A 23,971-nucleotide genomic window follows, 5' to 3' on the forward strand; every position below is an offset into this window, starting at 1 on the left:
GAGTTGTATACGACTGAAGTAACTTAGCATGCACACATGCAAACATATATTTACATATATATAAAGTCTTAAAGATGAACAATGAATTCCCTGCAAACTATATTGTACCTATTGTTGACATCTAATAAGGTAAGAGCATGAAAAACTTGAGCAATATTTTTTAAACATAAATAGACAAAAAGTTCAATGTTTTCTAATGATTACAGGCCTTGAAAAATACCCAGGAATTAGAAAAAAATGCTGAAGGAGCAACTGGCAAATGGGATCTGAACTTTTTTAACCAAATGTATTTTGCATCTGCACTCTACTTGAGAATTTTCTTTTTTATAACCACAAATAGCCAAAAATATACAACATTCTCTCTTTTTTTTTAATTTAGTCTAGCATAATATATGTTTAAATATGGTCTAAATCAGTCTTGGAATTCAACATTTCTCAAAGAATTCCATGAAACATTAATTATCATTGTTCTTGGCAAGCATACATGGAAATTTGGAAATGACTTGCAGTATAAGAAATACATAGAATCGTATTTACTCTGCAAATATTTCATATTTTTTAAAAGAAATGATCCTAAAGCTATGACATGTTTTTGCTCTATAATTTACTATTTCTGAATAGACAATCTATAGAAACCAAAACTCAAAGTAAATTCATTGTTTTCTTTCTCTTAGGTTATATGTATCATAGTTATTTTTATTCATATATGCTTCATTTAAAAAGACAAAGCAAAATAATGTGATTAATAATAAATGTACATAATATCTTTAAATATAAACATCCTGAGATATGCTAAACAGTAAAATGCCTCATATATTTTTCTATTACACTGAATATATGGCTATAATATAAATCAATGTAAATTTTTCATCCACATAAAACAGTATCATGTGGTAAAAATAAGGCATGTCAATGGATTAACTTCTTCTACATAAGACAAATTAACAAAAATTCAAATTTTTATTAAAATAAAAATGGTATTTGGGTACCATTATGGATTGTACCTGATTGCTTAATACATTTATCTTCATAGTTATGTGAGAGTTGAAAGAGCATGGGCTCAGTCAACAGATCAATGTGTGTTTAAGTAGAATTGCACCCTTTACTGACAATGTTACCTTGGGGAAATTACTTAATGTCTCTGAATTATGGTTTAATTAGATTTATATCACCTACATTCAGGGTGAAGACATTCAAAACATTCAACACGTGATATGCTGTCATAGATTTTAGTCACCATTCTCATCCTTCATGTTCAGTGTTTATATAAGATAAATTAATTTGGCCCAGAATTGTTATCATGATTGGAAACATCTATAACTTATTAAAAGTTATTATATTAGTCTCCTTCTTTAAAGAAATTACTGTGATCTATTTGAGAGGTTAAAAAAATCCTGTAAAGAAGTATTTTTCCACAGGTTCTAATTCAAGAGAGTTGATTTTCATTTTGCCTTGTTTTTTTTTTTTTTTTTATGTTTGTTTTTTAATATAGGAGATTCTGAGGTAAAAATACAAAAAAACCAAACGACAACTCAATGGTTTGACAAGAGTATATCCAGAACTTTGATTATTGAACTTCTAAAGACTTTCACATTTTCAAGAGCAAAATGGTTAGAAATGATTCCGTATGTCTAACTGCTTAGATCTAAGGCTGAACTTTTTGTTTCATAATCCCAGACAACTAATTCTACATCTAATTTTCTAACAATTCTACAAAAGATTGTTCTTAATGTTTGCTATCTATGCAATCTCATAAGAAGGGCTATAAAGCTTACTTGGATGAACATGACTAATCCTTCTTGTCAAGTTTGCAATCTTATAGAAGGATATCACCAAGCATTCATTGGGAGAAATTTTATCCTGGGGATCAGCTGTGGCTTCATACAGAAGTGGTATTAGAGACAACATATGGAAACAACATAGAATAGAATTTTTATATCCAGAAACCATCCCAGGAAAGACAGCAATAGAAAAAAAAAGCCTAAGTAATGGGCAGTCGTGAGAGTTTTGGGGTCTTTTAAGGAAATTCTGATATAGTTAATGAATTCAATTTGTTGAAGTCCAAGGGAGCTCCAATTTGGTCTCAAGTATTATGTTTGTACAGGATGGCAGTAGAAATGAGAACAGAAGATACTGAGACTAGACTATTGAAAGTCAGGCTGAGGAATTTGGTATGCAAAGAAAGACCCTGAGGATTTAACAAAAGAGTAATATAAGTAGAACCACAAGTTAGGAAAATTAATCTCATGGTCCTTCACAGAGTAGATGAAGGTAAGTGCACAAAAGAGACCACCACCACCACCAATTAGTGATATTTTGGTGATACATGTGAGCATTACTGAGCTCTAAATCAGAGTGGAAGATACACAGATTGGCCAATAAATATGAAAGAAGGAATCAACTGACTAAATGTGTGAGAACAGTTAGGTCAGTAAAGCTTCTATGTTCTAAGCAAAGAATAAAGGAACTTTCACTATTGGGGAAAAGTGACTTGAAAGAACTGATTCAATAGGGAAGATGCTGAATTTGGTTTTGGGTAAAAATCAATCAAGTTTTTAGTTTTAACACAAAATCAAATGTCCTTATTTAGGAATATATGACTAGAAATGTGAAACTTCAGTTAGAAGACCTTAAAAACTGGAAATGTTCGATGATACTGGATAGATGAGATTTTACTAAAATGGACAACGTTGGTGGCTAACCCAGCATCCATCCTCATCTTATTACTTTCTGGCACAAAATCCTCGAAGTATCCATAACCTACCCCACCTTGTAGTCATAACCCTCAGAAGTCTGACTCTTCCACAGTTTCAAGAATGGAGGAGTGATTATTTCAAGACAGTGAATAGCGGAGCAATGAGCATGTGTCTTGATTCTATTCAATAAGATATGATGTAAAGTCGGCAATGAAAAGTCTAGGGAAAAATATCCTCGCATCTAACAGAAAACATAGGAAGGCAATCTTTCTTCCAGATATAATATCCGGGATTGCCACAAATTACTTCCAGCTCCCAAGGATGAAGCTGCAGGGATTATGGCAGAATAGAGAAAGAATCTGGGCTCATTCTGAGATTGTTAATTTCTGATAAAAATATATCCGAAACACATCCTATCTCTGGACTTCCTACCATGTAGAATTGGATACATTTTCCTACTGTTTGCACTGTTTCAATTAGCGGTACCTATTCTTATACACAAATGTCTTCCAATTGCTAAAGACATTTTAAAAGATTTCAGATGCCAAAGGTTCAAAAATGGAGATAGTACTGGCTATTGAAAGCTCATGTCTTAAATTGGGAAAAATAGGGATTAGAAAAGGACAGCGGTGATACATCACTGAGCTGTAGAAAGGCAGACTTTCTAGAATGAGTCATGATTAATAAAGAACTTGTTTCAGAGAGATGAGGGAAGGTGATAATTGAGAAAAAAGATCATTGGTTTGGAACCTGGAAGTTCCACAATGTGAACTCTAAGAACATTATTTCCATACCAGTACCGCAAGGGAAAAAATGGGCAAGGATGTTATGGTGAAAAAGCACATGTGGTAGATGTTGCAGTTCATTAAGGAAATGATTAGATTTCCTTATTAGTTTAGATTAAGGAAAGGAGGTAAATGATAGCGTAACTTGAGAAGATTTATTAGGAAAGCACTTTTGTTTGTGTTTGTGTTTTAGTTGGGAAGATGTAGGTATGTGTGTTAACAAAAGGAACACGTGAAATGGTAATTCAAAGATATGTCCCATAAAAAATAGGCAATTGACAAAATAATGAAAAATTCCTTTAAGCATCTGTGTTCACCAGTGTGCCTTCGATTGGAATTGTCTTCACTTTCAAGTTTCTGTGGGCAATCTTATTCACTCTAGAGTTGTAGTTGAATCTGTTGTCAATGATTTTCATGAATCTGCATGTCAACCATGATTTTAGCAATGAAATTTAGACTCAAATTTACAGTTTGCTTAATAGTTTTACTTGGATATCCCAGAATGATTTTGATTACAAAATGCTCAAAACTGAACACATCACTTTTTTTCACAGTCCTGTATTTTCCCATGTTTCCTCTTTCTTATTAGAAAACTGGGTTACCTAGGCTTCTCTCTCCTCTATGATGATCTGTTTCTATAGATTTCATATCCTATGTGTTTTGGGAGTTTACGCTTTTCTCCTCAGTTTTATAAAACTGGTTACAGGGAATTCCCTGGTAGTTCAGTAGTTGAGGCTCTGTGTCCTCACTGTTGAGGGCCCAGATTCAATCCCTGGTCAGGAAACTAAGAACCCACAAGCCATGGTTGTGGCAAAAACAAAACAAAACAAAACAAACAACAACAAAAAACAACTGGTCTCAATAAAGCCATTACCACTTCTTGAATTAAGAACTCTAATAGTCCCCATTTTTAAATCTCTAACTTTCCTCTCATCACAAAGATCTGTCAACTGTTTAAGACATTCAAAGCCAACACCTTGCCCCACAAAAACATACCTCCCAGATACACATAAATCAAGCTTAAGTTCCTAGGATGGAATATGATATGATACTATCGTACCTGTCCCCAGCCTGTGCTGTGCTGTGCTCGGTCGCTTCACTTGTGTCCAATTCTTTGCAACCCCATGGACTGTAGCCCACCAAGCTCCTTTGTTGATGGATTTTCCTGGCAAGAATTCTGCAGTGAGTTGCCATGCCCTCCTCCAGGGGATCTTCCCAACCCAGGGATCCAACCCAGGTTTCCTGCCTCTCTTGAATTGTGGGTAGATTCTTTACTGCTGAGCCACTAGGGAAGCCTGTCCCAGGCCTATTTCTCAGCTAACATTTTCCACTTCTGCCTGTGCCTGTCCTAGTTTATATTTCAGCAATACCAAAATACTTGCCATCCTAACTTACATCTGTTTCTTACTTTTAGAACTTCAATAGGATATTGCCTTATTTCAGATTCATCATTCATCTCATCTTTTATGTGCCTAATTACCTCCTAATAATTCTTCCACATATGTGCATGCTCAGTCGTTATGTCAGATCTGACTCTTTGCGACCCCATGGGCTATATAGCCCACCAGGCTCCTCTGTCCATGGAATTTCCCAGGCAAGAATACTGGAAAGAGTTGCCATTTTCTTCTCCAGGGGATCTTCCCATCCAAGGATCAAACCTGAGTCTCCTGAGTTTGCAGGCAGGTTACCACTGAGCCACCAGGGAAGCCCAATAATTCTCCTAGTTCCACCTTAAGTTTATGTGCTCCTTAGAATTATTCCCTATCCTCTCAAGCTGAACCTTTTCCAGTGTCACAGGCAGGTGTCTATCAACTTCTATTGCCTTAACATGATTTCCTTTTCGTGAATTTTTCTTCTTTATCTCCTAAACTGGGAGCTGTTTGGCAATAATGCTGCTGCTGCTGCTGCTCAGTCTCTTCAGTCATGTCCAACTCTGTGCGACCCCATGGACTGAAGCCTGCCAGGCTCCTCCATCCACGGGATTTTCCAGGCAAGAGTACTGGAGTGGGGTGCCATTGCCTTCTCCGTGGCAATAATGACTGGGACTTATTTACTTTTGCAACTATCTCCAGTATTTAGAAAAGTACTGGCACAGAATAGATTTTCCACAAAAACTTGTTGAGTGGTGCTGAATTATTCTTATTAAGAGTTGAAGTCAACAAATACTATCAGCCCTACATACTATATGCTAACACTTTCTCTTATTTACACAGCATATTTTATACAGAGAGCATCAGTAAGAACTTCTAGACATCAGAAGAACTGATATCAGAGGAACCTCAGTTTGATATCATCAAGGAAGAAAATTCACTGTTTCAAAGAACATTAAACATACTATTTTCTGTTGATTTCAAACATAATAAGGGTCAAAATAAATGAATCATTAAAACGTTAGCAATGAATTTCCGAAGGAGCCCAGAATGTTCTTTACTATAAATATTATTTAACTTTCTTAAATGCTAGTCAAATTTCTGTCAAAGTAAAGTGATTGAAAGTATGTCTACGGCATCATAGAAAGTGCAGGGTGGCATTTGACATGCAATATATTTGTACATATAATAATTGAACTGTCATAGTTCATGGAAATGATGGCAACTTTATTTTATCCTGTACAAGCTCTTTGATACAACCTAGTGGGAGAGTCAAAGAATTAGATCAGCTGGGGTCCAGATTTAGTCATTATAGGGTCACAGTATAGACAGCTATATCCTTTGTCACATTAAACAGATATGTGGGCCATTAAAATATTAGTTTATCTTTGTAATAACCTTAAACTTCAGAGTTTCATTAGAAAATGGAAAATTGTAACTTTGTATCTTTTTTTTAGCATATAAAATAAGTAGTTGATAATAGGATTTAATGAATTGAAAAAGTTTATTTTATACTTTGCTGAGATTTCTTTAAGTTTTTGAGAACTTAAAACGATATTTCCCCAATTATAAAATAAACTCCAACTTTCATAACTGAATTGGAAGTTTGCACTGGGACTTTTAGCCTAGTGTGATGTTTCTTGGCCACGTTAAAATCTTCAATCAATGTGATCGACAATGCAGAAGATGGAATAGTTGTAACAATCCCCCATTCTTTGTGAAAGTTATGTCACTTTCTCAGAGGGTTTCGCTTTGCAGAGTCAGTATTCATGTGGTTTTAACTGAGCACACCAGTCACATGGCATGAGAAAAAGTTAACAGAGATTGTGATTCTAGCCTATCCTTTCAGTAAATGACTTTTGCTAGTATGTGAGTCTAATTTATTCTCCTGAGATTGCCCATTCTAGTATTTCTAAATGATCTTGTACATTGCAGGGTTTCAAGTAACTTTATTATGCTCTTGCTTTTGCATCATAGGCAAGGAATTAGAAAAGCTGTCTTTGTACAATATGATCCACTTCCCTAAAGACTTCTTAACTTGAAGCAGAATCCATTTAACCAGCCAAGGCTAGCACTCTGATAATAGTTGCTGCCAGCGGGATGGCCAGGTCCATCCAGGACACAGGCATCCACATTGATTCCAGATAATCCTAAATCATCAGATTTAATTCACACTTCTGAGAAGGTGTTATAGACTAATCTTTTCCATTGCAGTAGGATTTTTCACAATTATGAGTCAACCAGATTTTTATATTTGTTCTATCTCACCAAACAATCAACATAAAGGACCTCATAATATTTCTTTTCCTTTTCATTATTTTCAATGTGAAAATAACTTAATTAGCACTGTATGAATAATATTTTTAATATTTATAACATTAACCATTTCCAAGATGTAGAAAGTCATTTTACAAGGTTTGATTGTATAAAAATTTGAAAATAGCCTAATGCTATTTTTAAGATTAAATCTGATATGCTTTAAAAGAAAAATAAAGCACTGACATTCTTTCTATTCTACTGTCTTTCCTTTAACTATTGCTCTGATAATTATATATCTGAAATTATATAATTATAAAATTTATATATATATGTATATTTCTGGAATTTATAATAGCTTAAAATATATTTCCTAAAGTAAAGATATAAAGGTTCATAAATTTTAACTTGATTCAAAGTCTTAAAAAAGACCCAAAATGTACTCATTATTGCTAGGATTGACATGATCTTTAAAAAATGAAATAAAAGTGAATCAAAACCATTACAGATACTGGTATCCTGGTATGGTGCTTCTTTTTTAAAAAATTTTTCTCTAAGATTAACCAACCATACTTATTCTTTCTGCAATCCTCTTTAATAATGCCGATTGGCCTGAATGACACCAAGTTATGGGAACACAACTGCTCATCTGGAGGATTAACTGCAATTGAACTTTGCCCAAAACAATCTGCTCAACTTCATTTTCATAAGAAAACCTGTCACTTCATTTCCAAAAACAAATGCTTAACACGGAATTAAAAAAAAAAAAAGAAAAGAAAATTCAAATACGTCTTACAGGAGCATTCACCTGTGAAGCATATAACTGACGGAAGGCTTGCAAATATGATTGCTACTAATGAAGTTATGTAGCAACTCCACTGTTACAGGTATTACCACTACAGTGGCTAAAATACTATTTTAATATAAAAAGCTAAGGTAATTTGAACTACTTCACGATATTTTTTATTCTAGTTCTTTTCTCGTATTAATATTTGTAGAGATACTATTACATTCTTTATAACCACTAAATTAGAAACTTTGTAAATAGAAAAAATAATAAAGTACTTGTTTCAAGAATTAATAGATTTTTAAAGCTATTTTCAAAAGTTCTCATCTTCATTTTACTAGAAAAATAAATCCAAATATGTTGGATGTATAAAAATATGCAATACAGGTGATAAAATTGGTTCATATCATTTTTAAAATCACACTACTTAAACTGTATAAAATTAGCAATAGAAGTTTGTCTTATGTTTTAAACAAAAGCAAAACAAACAGAAAATATAATTAAGTTACTTTCCTTCAGATATTCTAAAATAGATATTCTTGGAAACATAGTTCTATTACTGACTTAAAAGCTATTTTAATTCTGTTAAAATCTTTCCTTATAGGCCAATTTACCCTATTATGTTCACATTTAAACTTTTGTGTATCAATAATATAAAACGAGCATCACTAAAGAATAATGAAATTTACTGGCTATATTTTCTTGTTTGCAAATGCAAAATAATCAAATTCTTAATTCCATATCACAGTACTGTGTTGGTGAATTATAGAGAAAAACACTTTAGAGTAGTATAAAAGAAACTACTAAAGGGGGAGCCTTTTTTTTCCTGAGTGAAAATAATTTCATACTTTAATAAGTAAAGTGAAAGAAAGATTATTTAGTTAAAAAACCATAGAAAATAAGAATGATAAAGGAAACACTAAAACATCCTGCAGTGCCAATCAGACATGGTTTTCATAGTGAAATTTGCATTAATTTTTAACTTATTTTATTTCAAACATTAGTATCAGTGTGTGTCTTCTAACAAATAATTATGATTATTTTTTAACAGGAATAGTCTATAGATTTTTACTTGTATCGGGAATGGCTGTCTCAGTAGAATTACAGTTCTTGACTTGAAACTGGTTTAAAAAATCATCAGCTCATATTGCAGCATTTGTACCAATTAGATAAATACATTACTCTTTAGACTTTGAGTTGGATTTCTAACTCTGCCAACTCTGCATTTCTTTTCGTATCTGCATTGATTGGAAAGAACCTTAAAAGAATCAACCCAGGTTTGAAACCAGCATTTTATAGCACTAAAGGATAACTTAATCTTGCTTTCTGAAACAGGGAAGTATAATTTTATTTACCATCCCATCAATACAAGTTTGAGACTTGAGATTTATAATTCTGCCTGATGGTCCCTTTAGTTTATCTCTAGGGAGAAAAATAAATTATTCAATAATTAGAGGAAATAGTTTGTTTCTTGAGGTAGAGTTTTTCTTATACTCTTGTTTAGGAAAAAGAAAACGCTCAAAATATATTATTACATTTTTATTTACTTATGTTGTAAGAAATACTGAACTATTTAAGTGAGAAACAAAGAATGTGCATTACATTCTTTTAAAATCATGTAGCTAACAAGAAATCAACTGATAAACCATATAGGTTTTTTCATTTTTTTTTTTTTACTTTTTATTTTGTATTTGTGTGTAGAGGATTAACAAGCAATTTTGTAATAGGCTCAGGTGAACAGTGAAGGTAGTCAGCCATACATGTACATATATCCATTCTCCTCCAAACTTTCCTTCCATCCAGGCTGCCATATAACATTAAGCAGAGTTCCATGTGCTATACAGGTTTCTTCACATTTTAAATGAAGAAAATAATAGTACTTGGCAGATATATCAGTGTATGTGAAAGTGGAAGAACAGTACCTGGCATAAAGTAAGAACCCAATAAATACAAGGTATTAGTAGTGGTGGTAGTATGAATTTGATGGTAGTAGAAGTTGTAGTAGGGGTAGAAGTAGTAGAGGTGTTATAGTTCTTGGTCGTGGCTGTAATGGAAACAGTTACAATGGGGTTGTTAAAATGTATAAAAATCACCAGCACCATGGTAAATCGTAGCTCAATGCATTGGGTCAGGAGCAAATGTCAATCAATTTTCAATTACCTAACATTCAGCTACAGCATGTTAAGAATGATTGGCTGATTCACTTATTAATATATGGTATGAAAATTCCCACCAGAAACACAGCGGTAATTGGGTTCTCAGCAAAATAGCTGATCACCTTTTCTTATTCTCCCTGAGGAAAAACAGGAAGTCAAGTGGAAGAAACATTAAAAATTACATCGTTATCCAATGAGTGCTTTTGGTTTGTTTTTTGTTTTTAATATGTAAAGTAGATATCAGACTGCTGCAAATTAACAGAATGGCTATCATGTAGCAATAAATCTGTAAGGTATGCAATGTATCTTTGGGTATATACAGTTTTTTAAAAGGGAAAAGCTGAAGTGTGCCTCTGTAAAAACAATCAAATTTTTTATTTGATTTTTGTCCATTATCCATGTATTTAGTTTTCAAGAAGCACTGTGTTGCTTTAGTCATTTCTGATTCAGTGTTTCATAAACTTGCTCTCAAATCTTTCTATTTAATGTTTACTGAAATTGCCTCAAATCAACTTGTCACTCTTCATAACTTACATCAGTGCTGCTTTGTATTATTTTTATTACTGATTATTACCAGCAGTACTTCTATTAACTAGTCAGACAAACACAAAATTTTAATCTTAAATGGAGGGACTATGAATGATTTTTATTTCCTTATTCTATTCCCATATCTCTCATGTAATCCATATCTCATAAAAGAGCATGTCGTTTTTCATAATTAGAAAAAACTGCATGATATATTTATATTGTGGTAGATTAAAAAAAAATCGTATACTAGGTACATTACAAATTGGATAGTTACCTAAAAGGGAAAACATTTATTGTATGTGTTTTAAAATACAACTTTTATATTCAATAGGGCATTTTCACTCTTTCAAATGGTAAGGATATATTTTAACTTCCTAGATGCATGTTGTATAACAGTATCTGTACTTCAAAATGCTAGTAGCTATTTTTTTCTAGAAATCTTAATTGCATCAATTATGCACCCCCACCCCCACCCCCATTAAAGCAGTCAATGAAGCAAGCACTACAGTTACTGGAAGCCTTATAGAAAAATGCTTAGGAAGTAATTTTCCACAAGACAAAACAAAACACAAAAACACAGAAAGGCACATCCGGAGATCATATCTCTGCTTCTGTGCAGGGATTCTCTAGTAATTTCATAGAAAATATATTATTTCCACCAACTGACCTGCTTCATTACAAAAGCAGTCTCCGAAGAGCAGCCCCTGCTCTGGCCCCACTGGGGTTAGAGCCATACTCTTGACCCTCTCTCCTGAATGTGCTCAGTTGTCAGTTTTGCCTCCTGCAGCTGTTGGGTATTCCAGTGGATCAGATGGCCAGAATGGGTCTGGAATAGACCTATTAGCATCTCAATATAGCTGCTCAGTCCCCTTTATTACCAATTCACTCAAATTAATTAATTTTTAATTTTGTACTACCTCAACTATTATAAATCAAGTCAGCCAGTGAGACAGAAAAGCATGCTGAAACAGGAAACTGTGGTTTAAGTCACAGAGGCTCAACCCATGCAATCTGTCACTTTGAAGATCAGGAAAAAAGGTAAATTATCTTATGCAGAGATTATTGAAAAATATTTTCTGATGAATTATGCTCCTTTCAGAAGGTCATGAAAGAGAGGAGGCATGGTGATAAATGTCTACGATGTATGTAGATACTTACACCCAAGTTCTGAGTCCAGAAAGGCTGGTTGACTTTAAAAAATGCTTCTATGGGTTTACATTTACTTTATTTGAACCTAATCGCTTTTGGAAGTGTTAAAATATATACTGTACAAATAACGACTTTGAGTTTTTGACAGCACCTGTAACTTCATAATATTCCTAAAATATAAGATAATAAAATGTTTTTATTATTATGAAAGTTATTATTACTATTATTTTGTTGGCTTAGCTTTAATTTCCTTAGAGCAAAATTCTCTACAAGAGTGAATGGGTTGGACTGAAGAATCATCTAAATTATAAAACTGGTATTTGAAATGTGGAAAGCCATGAAATCATTGGAAAAAATATCCCTCTGGGTTCCTTTCTCTTTACTTGAATTGATCTCAGGAATAAAACTCAGTAAGGAAGCATTTACTTTGAACAGTACAATCCTCTTTGAGTGAGGACTGATTGCTTTTGATATTCCATAATGCAATGTACACAGTTATAGATACAGCACATGGGGCTTTCTTTTTTGACATTGAGCTACAAAGTATAAAAAAGACCAAAGATTAAAGGTATTCAATCACTCCAGTACAGTGTGTAACTTCTTATGTCATATACTCCAGCAAGGAAACGTGGCCAAATTTAAGATGTATTTATACCATGGTGGGAAGGATTTTTTTAACCTAATATAAACCTAGTTTTTTTAGACAAAATACAATTGGTTTCTGTTTCTGAGAATAATAAAGCGTAGATTCATGGCTACCAAATAACTCCTAGAAAATTTTCTTTCCCTCTCACATATAATCAAATCCATGGTGTGGTTTATTACAAACATTATAAAGTAGTTTAATTTTAAATATTTTCAACTATTTTACAAGCACTTGGCATTTAAAGTTGTGGAAATGAAGTAAGTAATTTGTTGAGGTTAATAAAGCAGTAAAAGAAAAATGATTAAGTCCATATTTTAGACCACCATTTCACAGATTTTCCTGGGCAACACTGCTTTCCTAATTCTATACTAGTTACAGATAAAGTGCCAAAAATGACAACTCTCAACATTTAAATACACAGTAAAATGAAATACTTCCTAAACTAAAAGTTGTTAAACTCAAGAATGGATTTCTTATGTCAGAATTGTAATAAAAGAAGAATTGTTTTGTGACTTTGGGACTGGTTTGATTGTGGTTCTGACTGAAGGCAGAAGATGTCAAAAATAAAAGAGAACTTTAGAAAAATGCAATTATCAAATTAAAAATTGAGTTCACATATCTCAGAAAGATTTCAAGCTACTTGCATTTTGAAAAATGTTCTTACATTTCCCAGTACTCTATTGTTTTCATTGAGATTGCTATGCAAATTCTTTGTGTTGGTACTTTGGCAGAGAAGGTTGAACCAACCGCCAAATTAAATAGATATTGGCTTCACATTACCATCTGGCTACCCCATGTTGTGTAATCATCTCCCCAAAATATACTTTTCTTCATACTAATGAACAGTAGATATCAGTTGTTTAAAACTATATTGAATGTTGTCATGTTGTCATTGCTGTTTTTTCAGGTATCTCAGAAAGAAAAAATCTTGTTTTGACTGTTTGATTTTAACATGTTGAGGGCCAATTGATTTTTTCTCCTAATGAAGAGTTTTAATCATAAAAATTAAATTTTTTTCTAATATAATCTTACAAACTACAAAACTGGGTCATGATTTAACAGGTTGAACTTACTCTTGTATACAAACAATAATCATCCATCACCAACCAAATTTTATGTAAGTCTATCAAAGTCATAGGCAGAGAGCTTAGAAAAAAAAAGTCAACCAACATAAGATTCTGTGGCAATTATGGTTTCACTTTCAAAATTTATTTTTATTGGGACTGAGTTCATAGAATTAAATTAATATAATCCATGGTTTATGAAATCTTTTAAAATTGGCTCATGTATGGTCATCATTGAAGTATTTATATATTAGCTTATTTGTTCACTTATTTGTCCATGCAACCACATATTCATTATTTATTTACTTGATTATAACACTAAGTATTGATAAATCAATCATCCAGAATATGAAATTTTCTTATATGTATTTACTTATATGACTTAATTTCATATTTTAACACTTAAAAATTATCTTTAATTTATAACAGGTTTCTTCTGATACATGGAATTTTAAGAACTTATCTGTCACTCAGTATTGCATTGCTAAGATTCATACACAGTTTTACATCATTATTTTTCATTAATTCTGATTGATGTGTAGTATTCCATTGTGAAAATGTACTATAGCTTAGCCATCCATTCTGTTCTTAATTAAATTTAGATTATATTCAGGTCTTACGTAGTTTAAATAGCGCTAGTGCTTGATGAAAATACACCTTGCTGAATGCAAACAAGAGTTTTTCTTGGGTATGTATCAAGGAGAATGGCTTAGTTTATTTCTTGTAATAATACAAAGCTATTTTTCAAAGTAGTTAAAATGCTTCAATTTTCACAAGTAATATTAAATTAAGACTAGAAAGTGTGAATTCCCATTTTCTCCAAAAATAGCTGTTTTAAAAATACACATATTTCTAATTAAACAGTTAAAACTGGTAACATTAACTTCTTGACTAGTATTTCTCTGATCATTAATGATATTGAACATTTTCCTATGTTTATTGAACATATATGTTTGCTTTTAAGAAAATGTCAGTTTATGACTTTCATTCCCTTTTATATTCATAGTTATTTATTAATAAGCAAAATTGTACACACAATTTTATATATTACTAATACATATATTTTTCTGTTATAAGTGTTGAGAAATTCTTCACTTGAAACTTGCTTCACTTTCTTGGGCTTCCCTTGTGGCTCATCTGGTAAAGAATCTGCCCACAATGTGGGAGACTTGGGTTCGATCCCTAGGTGGGGAAGATTCCCCTGGAGAAGAGAAAGGATACCCACTCCAGTATTCTGGACTGGTGAATTCCATGGATTATATAGTCCATGGGATTCACAAAGGGTTGGACAAGACTGAACAACTTTCACTTTCTTAAACTGTATTCCAATAAGCTGAATTTCATTATTTTAGTATAAATGAAAATTTAGTGTTAAGAATTTATCAAGGTTTCAAAAAGAAAAATGATAAACTTTATGAAAATATATTCAATAAGTTAATGAATGTATAGATATACTATGTTCATAGATAAGAATGATATATTGAAAATATATCATTTTTTCCCTAAATTTATCTACAGTTTTAGGAATTTCAATAAAAACCTCCCAGGAATTTTCATAGCATTTAATCGCATCACTCTTAAATATTTATGAAAGAATAAAGGGCAAGTAACGTCAATAATAATTAAGGGCAAGAAGGAGAGACTTGTCCTTTCAGATACCAGGACTTATTATTAAACTACAGTAATTAAGAACCTGAAGTATTCACACAGGCATAAAATGTTTAAGCAAAATAAACGAGTTTAGGCTTAAATCTTCATTTTGCCACTGAAAGTCACTTTGTTTTGTCTGTTTGAATGTAAAATTTTGTGCAAAAAAGAATACACTTGTCATGAACATTTTTCTATTCTACAAAGCTATCAATGAATGTCAGAAGAGCATTTATCTTGAAAACAACCCAGCCAAATCCCATGCAACCATTATAGCATGGCAAAAAGCCTCATTATTTTCTAACTCAAGTATACTATTGAAATTCATCTCTAGAATTAATAGCCACATTACCAAGGAAGAAAGTCACAAGTTTTATTGGTCCATATGTGTCAAATCATAACTAACCAAAATTACCTTTCTTAGTCACAAAGTTGACAGAAAATAAACAATGAAATATAAATGAAATCTCTCACAAAGACTGAATTGTGGTATATTACTGTGTAGTTAAATGATTACTTTTTTCTACATGGTTCTATAGAGTTTCGTAAGAGTTTGTTGATTAAAATACATGAAAACAGCTGTGCCATGGAAAATTAATAACACTAAAATTTAATGTCAGCTCCAGTATAAATCAAATTCTCTTTTTTGTTGATATTGAGATTTTATAGCATTACTTCATTAATATTATTTTTCAAGTTTTATTCTTATTTATATAGCACCATTACTACTCTATAAAATTATATTTAAATTGATCTTTCATTTTATATCAATTCAAAGTGGCATTTTTTTCACTTTAATGGAAGAATTTGTTAAATTCTTATACCATATTCCTTGTGTTTGATTTATTTGAGAAGTAAAACTCTTAAAACTATAACACTTTGTCACTCAAAATTGTGCCATCTTATCAGAAGCTTCTTACTATTATTCTACCTTGCAACTTTATCCCACCTCAATTGCAGACCCCCAAATGGCATACTTTTTCAGCCTGTACAAAAGATAAAGTAATAGAAAAACCCCTGTCACTTCAATTATGGTAACAGCCACATATTCAGTTTATATGTGTCTCATATAGACCTGGTCTCTCAAGAAAACCTACATGAGCTAGGAAAGAAATACACTCAAAAGAAAATAAAGTGAATCTTAAGTCCCTCTAATTGGTTATATTTTAAAAATGGTAAATTATCATTACAGAGGACTTCAAAATGTCATATATTGCAGAATTTCTCCATAACAATATATATACAAAAACATAAATGAGCTCACTTATAAGGTTTTAAAAATCAATAGGACATTAAAATCTTGGCATAAATTATCAAACATTTTTTCATGCTTGTCTGTTTTAATCCATAAATCACTCATCATATTGAGAGCCACATTAGGCAATAGATATAGCTAACTCCATGACCCACTGATTCTGTAAGCACCTCCTAAAGAAAACCTGGACAGACAACCATTTCTTTGATGGTTCTCTCCACCAGAGAATCTCTCTGGAACAGAGAATGGGTGGCTCACATCCCAGCTATGATTTTAAATAAATATGGATTCAGAAGCAGCCCAGTCATCATTATTTATTTTTCTGCTTTGTGGAGTATCTATGCATTTACATAAAAGTCCCAATTGAAAAAAAGACATCTAACACATTCCTTCAACTATATATGCAATTCCTTTAAATATGGTGACAAAATGAACTTAAAGATCTAAAAATAAATAAATCATTCTCATTATTCCCACCTTAAGCAGCTTCAAGCAATCTTAACACCTTTGTACAATGGAAAATGTAATTGAAAGTTTACATGAGAAAAATTCCCATTAGTTAATTTTTTGCCTTTTCTAGCTGACAAACTCCAAAATGCCTTCATTTATCCTAGTTATGCCTTCCATCGTTTCCCTCAGAGAGAAGTAGCGTGACCCTGTAGTCTCCAGTTAGCACAAGACCTGTAGCCAACTCTAACTGAGGAACCAGTATAATTTTCACTCTCCCCTTGCAGTCTTCAAGCCAACTGCAATTCAGCACATGAGAAAAAACAACAGCTGGTGCGAAGTTCTTAGGGTCTGGCCCAGCAGGGGAAGTAGAAGCAAAAAGTCATGTCAACAACAATAACAATGAAAACATTTTTAAAAGCTTTGATCTTATGAATAGCCTCAGTACCAAAGGCAAGGCCTGCTGTTAATGCCTTAACAACAGAGCAAAAAGAGCAGACATTCTCATTTTCACATGCTAGTTCAACACCAAAGAAAGAAAAACAGGGAAGACAATGTAGGTCTTAGAGGGAGCACTACAGTTAGGTTGATAGCATTGTTACTGCATCTATTACACTAAAATAAATGCTACCAGTAAATGAGAACTTCAATTTTCTCTTTCTAATATCTCCTGTTCTTGAAAGATTTCATCTTCAGCTATCTTCAGCTATGAAAGAGTAAGTGAACTATGTAAAACAAAGCATGTTGCCCACCACTTGGTTCTAAAAGGACTAAGTCAGCAACCATGGCAGTCCTTGAGACACATGAAAGGAATTCAGAGAGAAGATCAAGAATGAGGGACTCTGTGCTCTGAGAAAATGGGCAAAATAGTTTTTTTTTCATTCTTTTTTATTTTTAAATAATTTATTGGCATACAGTTGATTTACAATGTGGTTTTTGTTTCTTCTGTACAGCAAAGTGAATCAGATATGTGTGTGTTTATACACACATGTCCAATTTTTTTAGATTCTTTTCCGATAAAAGTCATTACAGAGTATTGAGTAGAATTCCCTGTTCTATATAGTAGGTCTTTATTTGTTACCTATTTATACCTAGTAGTATGTATAGTCACTCTCAGTCTCTCAATTTATCCCTCCTCCCTTCCCACTTGGTAATTCTAAATTTGTTTTCTACATCTGTGACTCTATTTCTGTTTTGTAAATAAGTTCACTTGAGTCATTATTTTCAAGAATCCACATATATCAATATTATATAATATTTGTCTTTCTCTGTCTGACTTAGAAATATTTCGGGAGAAATCTTTTATGAACCTGGATTCTTGCATCTTCCCCTACTTAGAAAAGCAATAAAATTATTAATTGAGATTCTGTTCCTTGTGACTAGCAGTAACCTTCTAATGAGATGAGGTGTATGCTTGATCAAAAGTACACCTTTACCAAAATCACTGGCCTCTCCCCCACCTCTTTGGAGCAATTCTTCAGAACTATCTGAGAAGCTGTCTCCTGGGCTATAGTCCTCCATAAGTCTCCAAATAAAATCAAAACTCACAGCTCTCACAGAGTGCATTTATTTTTTAAAATCAACAATGAGTTGACAAATATTTAAGACAAAAAGTTATTCTGCTCTTAAATTTCAATCATTTTGTTAACCTAGGTGTCACTGTATTCATGTAAGGTAAATATGTAGACATGGAGTATTTGTGATCTTTCATATTGGGATAAATTACTATATTTATGAAAATCAAAATTGACCATCCTTGCATATAAAATAGGGTTCATTTTCCCACACCCAGAAAAGATAACTTTCCTCATATATACTGAACTCAGTTATAGAGATAAAATTGACAGCTGTGAATCAGTAAAACTGGCAGTTCATTCTGTCTATTATTTCTGTACATTTGATACAAAAAGAGACCTGAATGAATGGATGATAGGCAAGTAGTTCAGTCTCTTTTAGCTTGGAGCATACGATTAAAAAAATAAAAGTCATTCATTTTGAGTCAGTGTTTAGAATTCATTACAGAACACTACTTCAATTTCTTCTTGACTATTCAGTCTTCTCAAGTTTTAAGAGATAATCTTGTGCAATGTACAGTTATACTGTCTTCCATTATTTAATCTGGCACAAAGTTGGGAAATGGCTTCTGTGCCTATGTTACATTATTTAAAATGTCATCTTTCCCCACCAGTACTTAAAATTCCCATTAACCTAAAATTTAAATGTATCTACAGAGAAGGGTACATGTGTACTTTTTTACATGTAGGCTATCCATATTAAACACACCATTCTTCCCTTTAAAGTGATTTGAAGCCTCAGACCCTTTTTCCTTTCCAACACAAATTTGTGCGTCAAGCTTTTCACCAATCTAGCCTGCCCCAACCAATCTGTCCCATCTCCCAGACACAGTTGCCACACTACCTAATGTTTCACAGTTGGCCTCCTGGTTCTCCCAGCAGCAAAACTTCCTCAGAGCTACCAGCCTGGCCAGAAATGGTTATTTCTCACCCAGCCAACAGATTTTGGCTTTCCATTTCTAAATATGTGCATTTGAGTTAAACTTCTTTAAGAAAATTGTTTTATAAGTAAAAGTGAGTGATAATCACTCAGTTATGTCTGAATCTTTGTGATCCCATGGACTGTAGCCTGCCAGGCTCCTCTGTCCATGGAATTCTCCAGTCAAGAATACCAGAATGGGTTGCCATTCCCTTCTCCAAAGTAATAGTAGATATGTGTCATTTTAGACTCTAAAAGTTTAGAATACTATAGTCCATAGACCGGCATCATTCATATATTCTGATGCTTATTAGTACTACTGAATCTCAGGCCCAACCCAAGACCTACAGACTCAAAATCTGCATTTTTAACAAGACCTCTAGGTAATCTATATGCATATGAACATTTGAGAAGCATTTTCTATATTGCAAGATGACAAATGACAACAGCAACATCACAACTAATAGCTGGAAGTAAGGGAGGAAGGGAGACGAAGGGAAAAAGTGAATGCCAGCAACTGCATTCATTCTGAGTTAATACAGTAATTTTCTACTAATTTTAATTTCTATTAAGTATAATGTATTTAATAGAAAATATAAAGTCTAGATTGTGTTCACTTAAGTACATATATATTTAGTTCAGTACTGCCACAATATAGGAATTATTTGAATATGTAATAGTATGCTCCAAGTGTGAATAGTTTGGGTTGACAGAGGCTGCTAGTATTCTGAATGACAAATAATTTACTAACGTCACATTTTAAAAGAAATGGCAGATTAATTTTTGTGCCCAATAAACTGGTACTAAAATGTTGTATAATATCTTTAGGAAAAAATTGTCAGTTAACTTATACTATTCACCTTAGTGCAAGTTATTAATAAAAGGAGAAAGTTATATGTTACTTTCTTAGGTAAATTCAATTATTAGAAATATGGGGGGAAATGTGCAACAAATAAGATTCTTTGAATTTAATAAATCATTTTTTATTTAGAATAAATATAACATGGTAGGAACAATATTACAGAATAATAGATATTTAGCCATGGAGAAAGCAAGTGACAAGAGTCACCATCCTTGGGCCCTTGCGGGAACAGATTTAGAGTTGCAGTTGTGTGTGTGTGTGTGGTGTATATGTGGTGTGTGTGTCTGTGCTGGAAAAGTGGAGCTATACTAGTGGTTTCTAGTCATATTGTAACAACTGAAAGAAGGTACAACATAATAAAATGATGTTGTATTAATTTATTTAAAATGGTGCCTTCATTAAATAACCTCCCCTGACCAAAACATTCTAAAGCAGTGCTTACTTATAAATTTCATGTTAAATTCATACTACTTTTCTCCTTTATTCTACTAAAAAGCCTTCAACAGATGACATATCACACAATATTTGAAGAAAGTTTAAGTTATCTGGCTCTAACATAACTTTGCATCTTTGTATTATAAAATTATATATTATATTATATAATTAATAATTATATTATATAATCTATATAATATAATTTAATAATATGGGCTTCCCAGGTGGCTCAGTGGTAAAGAATCCACCTGCCAATGCAAGAGATGCAGGAGACACAGGCTTAATTCCTAGATCAGGAAGATCCCCTGGAGTAGGAATTGGCAACCTGCTCCAGTATTCTTGCTTGGAAAATTTCATGTACAGAGGAGCCTGGTGGGCTACAGTCCACGAGGTCACAAAGACTTGGACATGACTGAGCAACTAAACAAGCAACGGTACTAATGTATTCCAACAAAATTGGAATATTGGAATATTAGTTCAGGCAGACTAAAATCTTCTATGGTTCAGGGATAAAATTGTTACTTACAGGTGAAAACTTCCTATCTTTAAAACTCTCCATTGCCTTCAGAGGCCATTTTCATTCAGTAAAATTTTGGTTTCAATGTTACATCCTTCATGAAACCTTTCTTTTCTCCATAGGCCCTTCTAGCTAGTTACTGCTACTAAATAGCTGGGGTGACCTTGGCAATATAGTTAATTGCTTTGAATCTTCATCTCTTCATTGGTAATAAAAATGGTTGGCCCAAATCTATGAATTTCTAACTTTCATTATTCACATGCTCCCTAAAATAATCTTTTAAAACCTATATACTGACTCATATTTTAAGTTGGTGTTTAAAATGTTTCCTCATGAACTTAAATAACTGGAAATGATGTAACGTCCAGCATATAGTAAATATTGATGTTTTAAAATAAAGCTGTTATACCACTCTTTTAAATGTACCCAGTGGAATCTAAATATCATAGTAATCTGATATCCACTATCATGTAAAAATAAATATTCACGTTCTTCTCTAATCATCAAAATTTTTATGTTACTTCCTCTTCTTGAGTTTGTATTTTCAATCAACTTCTCCATAAAACATCGTAAGTGGGTTTTTTTTTTGCTTGAAAATCTAATATTAATCAACCTATCACATATTGTTGCAATATTATGCTAATTATAGTGGCCTAAGGCTACAAGTTGTTTTTCTGAATTTTATTATTACAATTATAAGCAAAGAACAGGGCTTCCCAGGTGGTGCTAGTGGTAAAGAACACTCCTGCCAATGCAGGAGACATGAGATGTGGGTTCAATCCCTGGTAGGGAAGATCCCTGGATGGATGGCATGGCAACCAACTCCAGTATTCTTGCCTGGAGAATCCCATGAACAAAGGAACCTAGAGGTCTGCAATCCGTGGGGTCACAAAGACAGGGACACGACTAAAGAGACTTATCACATATGCAAGCGAAGAACTGATCAAAACTACACAGATTTCCATATTAAAAAACTCACATATTTCTATATTAAAAATATTTTAAGTAAAATTTGTTAGAAATCCACATTCTATTGAGATGAACTTGACTTTTTTTCCAATTACGATAGATGTTATTCATTGCTACGCACTCATAATCAGTTCATTTTTTTAAAATTGCTTTAGATGTAAGCGTTAGGAAATCTTATTTACATAAAGAAATTATTATTTATGTAAATAAGTGGATAGAAATGGAAATAGTTTTTACAGCAGCATGACTTATTCTTCAATCTGAATGAAAACAAAGAACTAAAACCGCTTGATTTGAAATACTTAGTATTTGATACATAGCCATTCACATTCTCAACACCAAATTTTAATTCTCTTTCATTTAACACATATACAAGGAACAATACACCTTAATAAGATTTTCAGAAGAATGAAAGGAATGATTATATATATAAATAAAGCAAAGAGCAATTGTGAAAAGAGAATTGGGAAAGAGATTTAGCTTGAGAGTTTGAGCTCAAATACAATGTGATTCTCTACACGTCAACATCAGCACTTATGAAAGCTGAGGATATGAAAACTAATTTCCTTAAAGTGTAAATGACAATATACCTCTTGGACATGTTGTATGATTCTCCAATTTACATGAACCTCAGTTTGAAAACTGCCAGAGGTACTTTCATACTACTTCATACATGTTTATGGATTATTTAGGTGTTGCATAAAGTGCTTCATATAAAGCCTTGAATTTAATAGTCAAGCACTATTTATATATAAAATGCATAACTTTTAAAGCCAAATTCATGCCATATGCTAATGTATCTAATCATACTATATGCAACATTTTTTATTTAAATGAACATGGCACTGTCATTATGCTTTTCAATATTCATTCCCAAATATGTTGAATGACAAGGGCACTAAACAGTATAATGAGCTTGTGAATATATTGTATTTATTAGACCTCTATGGGAACACCAGGAAATTAGCCCACTATAGCTGTATTATCAGGCTCTTCCATTTGCATTTTCTACAATTTTTTTCCCAAGTAATACTACACCCCAGTCAAGTTTTCACCTTTGGGATTCTCCTTTTATTTCTATACTTTGGCACACTGTATAATTACACATTACACATACCCTGTCCATGAATATTAGCCAATAGGTGACATTTTTTTCAGCAGAAAATTTTAATTTAAAAGGAATCAAAGTAGGCATTTTACCTGGGGACCACGTGTCTAACAGAGCAGTCATTTCCAGCTAGGGATAGTGAAGTCAAAGTTACAGCAAATCTACTTTGCAATGTTATCATACATGCCAAACATAATATTGAATTACCAACAAAATGACTGTGTTATGCACAATACACTATAATTAGACTTATACATTCACTGCACTTGTTGCCCCAACATGTATGTAATTTAGTGAAAAGAACCACAGCATTGAAAGCAAATGTGAAATTTGCTAAACGAATTTTTGAAAGTCTAAGTTATTTGACCTTTCCAGTTTAAACAACCTAATATAAAATTAGTCATTCTAGGACTTGGGACATTACAAATAAACTGCCCAAAATAATAGTCATCATGTTCTGGGATATACATACTCTGAATTATCATAGTAAAATTCAGAAGTGTTTCAATGAATAAAATAATAATATTCAGCCTTCTGAAATCATAGATAAAAGCCAAGAATCAATCGCCCCCCTTTGTATTTGTGTACACACAAACAGGACTAACCTATTCCTGGAAGGGTACAGGGCACTTGAGCAATTTTGCTCCAAGTTTCAGGGTTTAAATTTATGTCATGACTTTTAAGATTTTTCCCTAATTTACTGACTACTGACTTAAATATTCAATCTTTAGCAATGTGCAAGTTCCTTACCTCAATTTAACATTTACTCAAGAAACACACAGGAAATAAACTATGATTGAT

General features: G+C 32.7%; 1 protein-coding gene across 30 annotated transcripts in view; it reads right to left on the minus strand.

Annotated features, from left to right (window-relative positions):
- The window catches only part of EPHA3 (EPH receptor A3), a 393,120-nt gene that overhangs the window by 218,129 nt on the left and 151,020 nt on the right, over nt 1-23,971 (minus strand). For 4 of the 30 annotated variants that reach the window (XM_081547821.1, XM_081547828.1, XM_081547832.1 and 1 more), the window contains exon 3: nt 4,542-4,646. The exons of the other annotated variants lie outside the window; for them this stretch is intronic. In XM_081547821.1, the coding sequence (XP_081403947.1) occupies nt 4,542-4,646 (105 nt within the window). The remainder of the gene's footprint in view (nt 1-4,541; nt 4,647-23,971) is intronic. 30 annotated transcript variants of the gene reach the window in all.

This window comes from Giraffa tippelskirchi, chromosome 2 (assembly GCF_054371585.1).
Source record: "Giraffa tippelskirchi isolate mGirTip1 chromosome 2, T2T-mGirTip1v1.2.pri, whole genome shotgun sequence".
Taxonomy (NCBI): domain Eukaryota; kingdom Metazoa; phylum Chordata; class Mammalia; order Artiodactyla; family Giraffidae; genus Giraffa; species Giraffa tippelskirchi.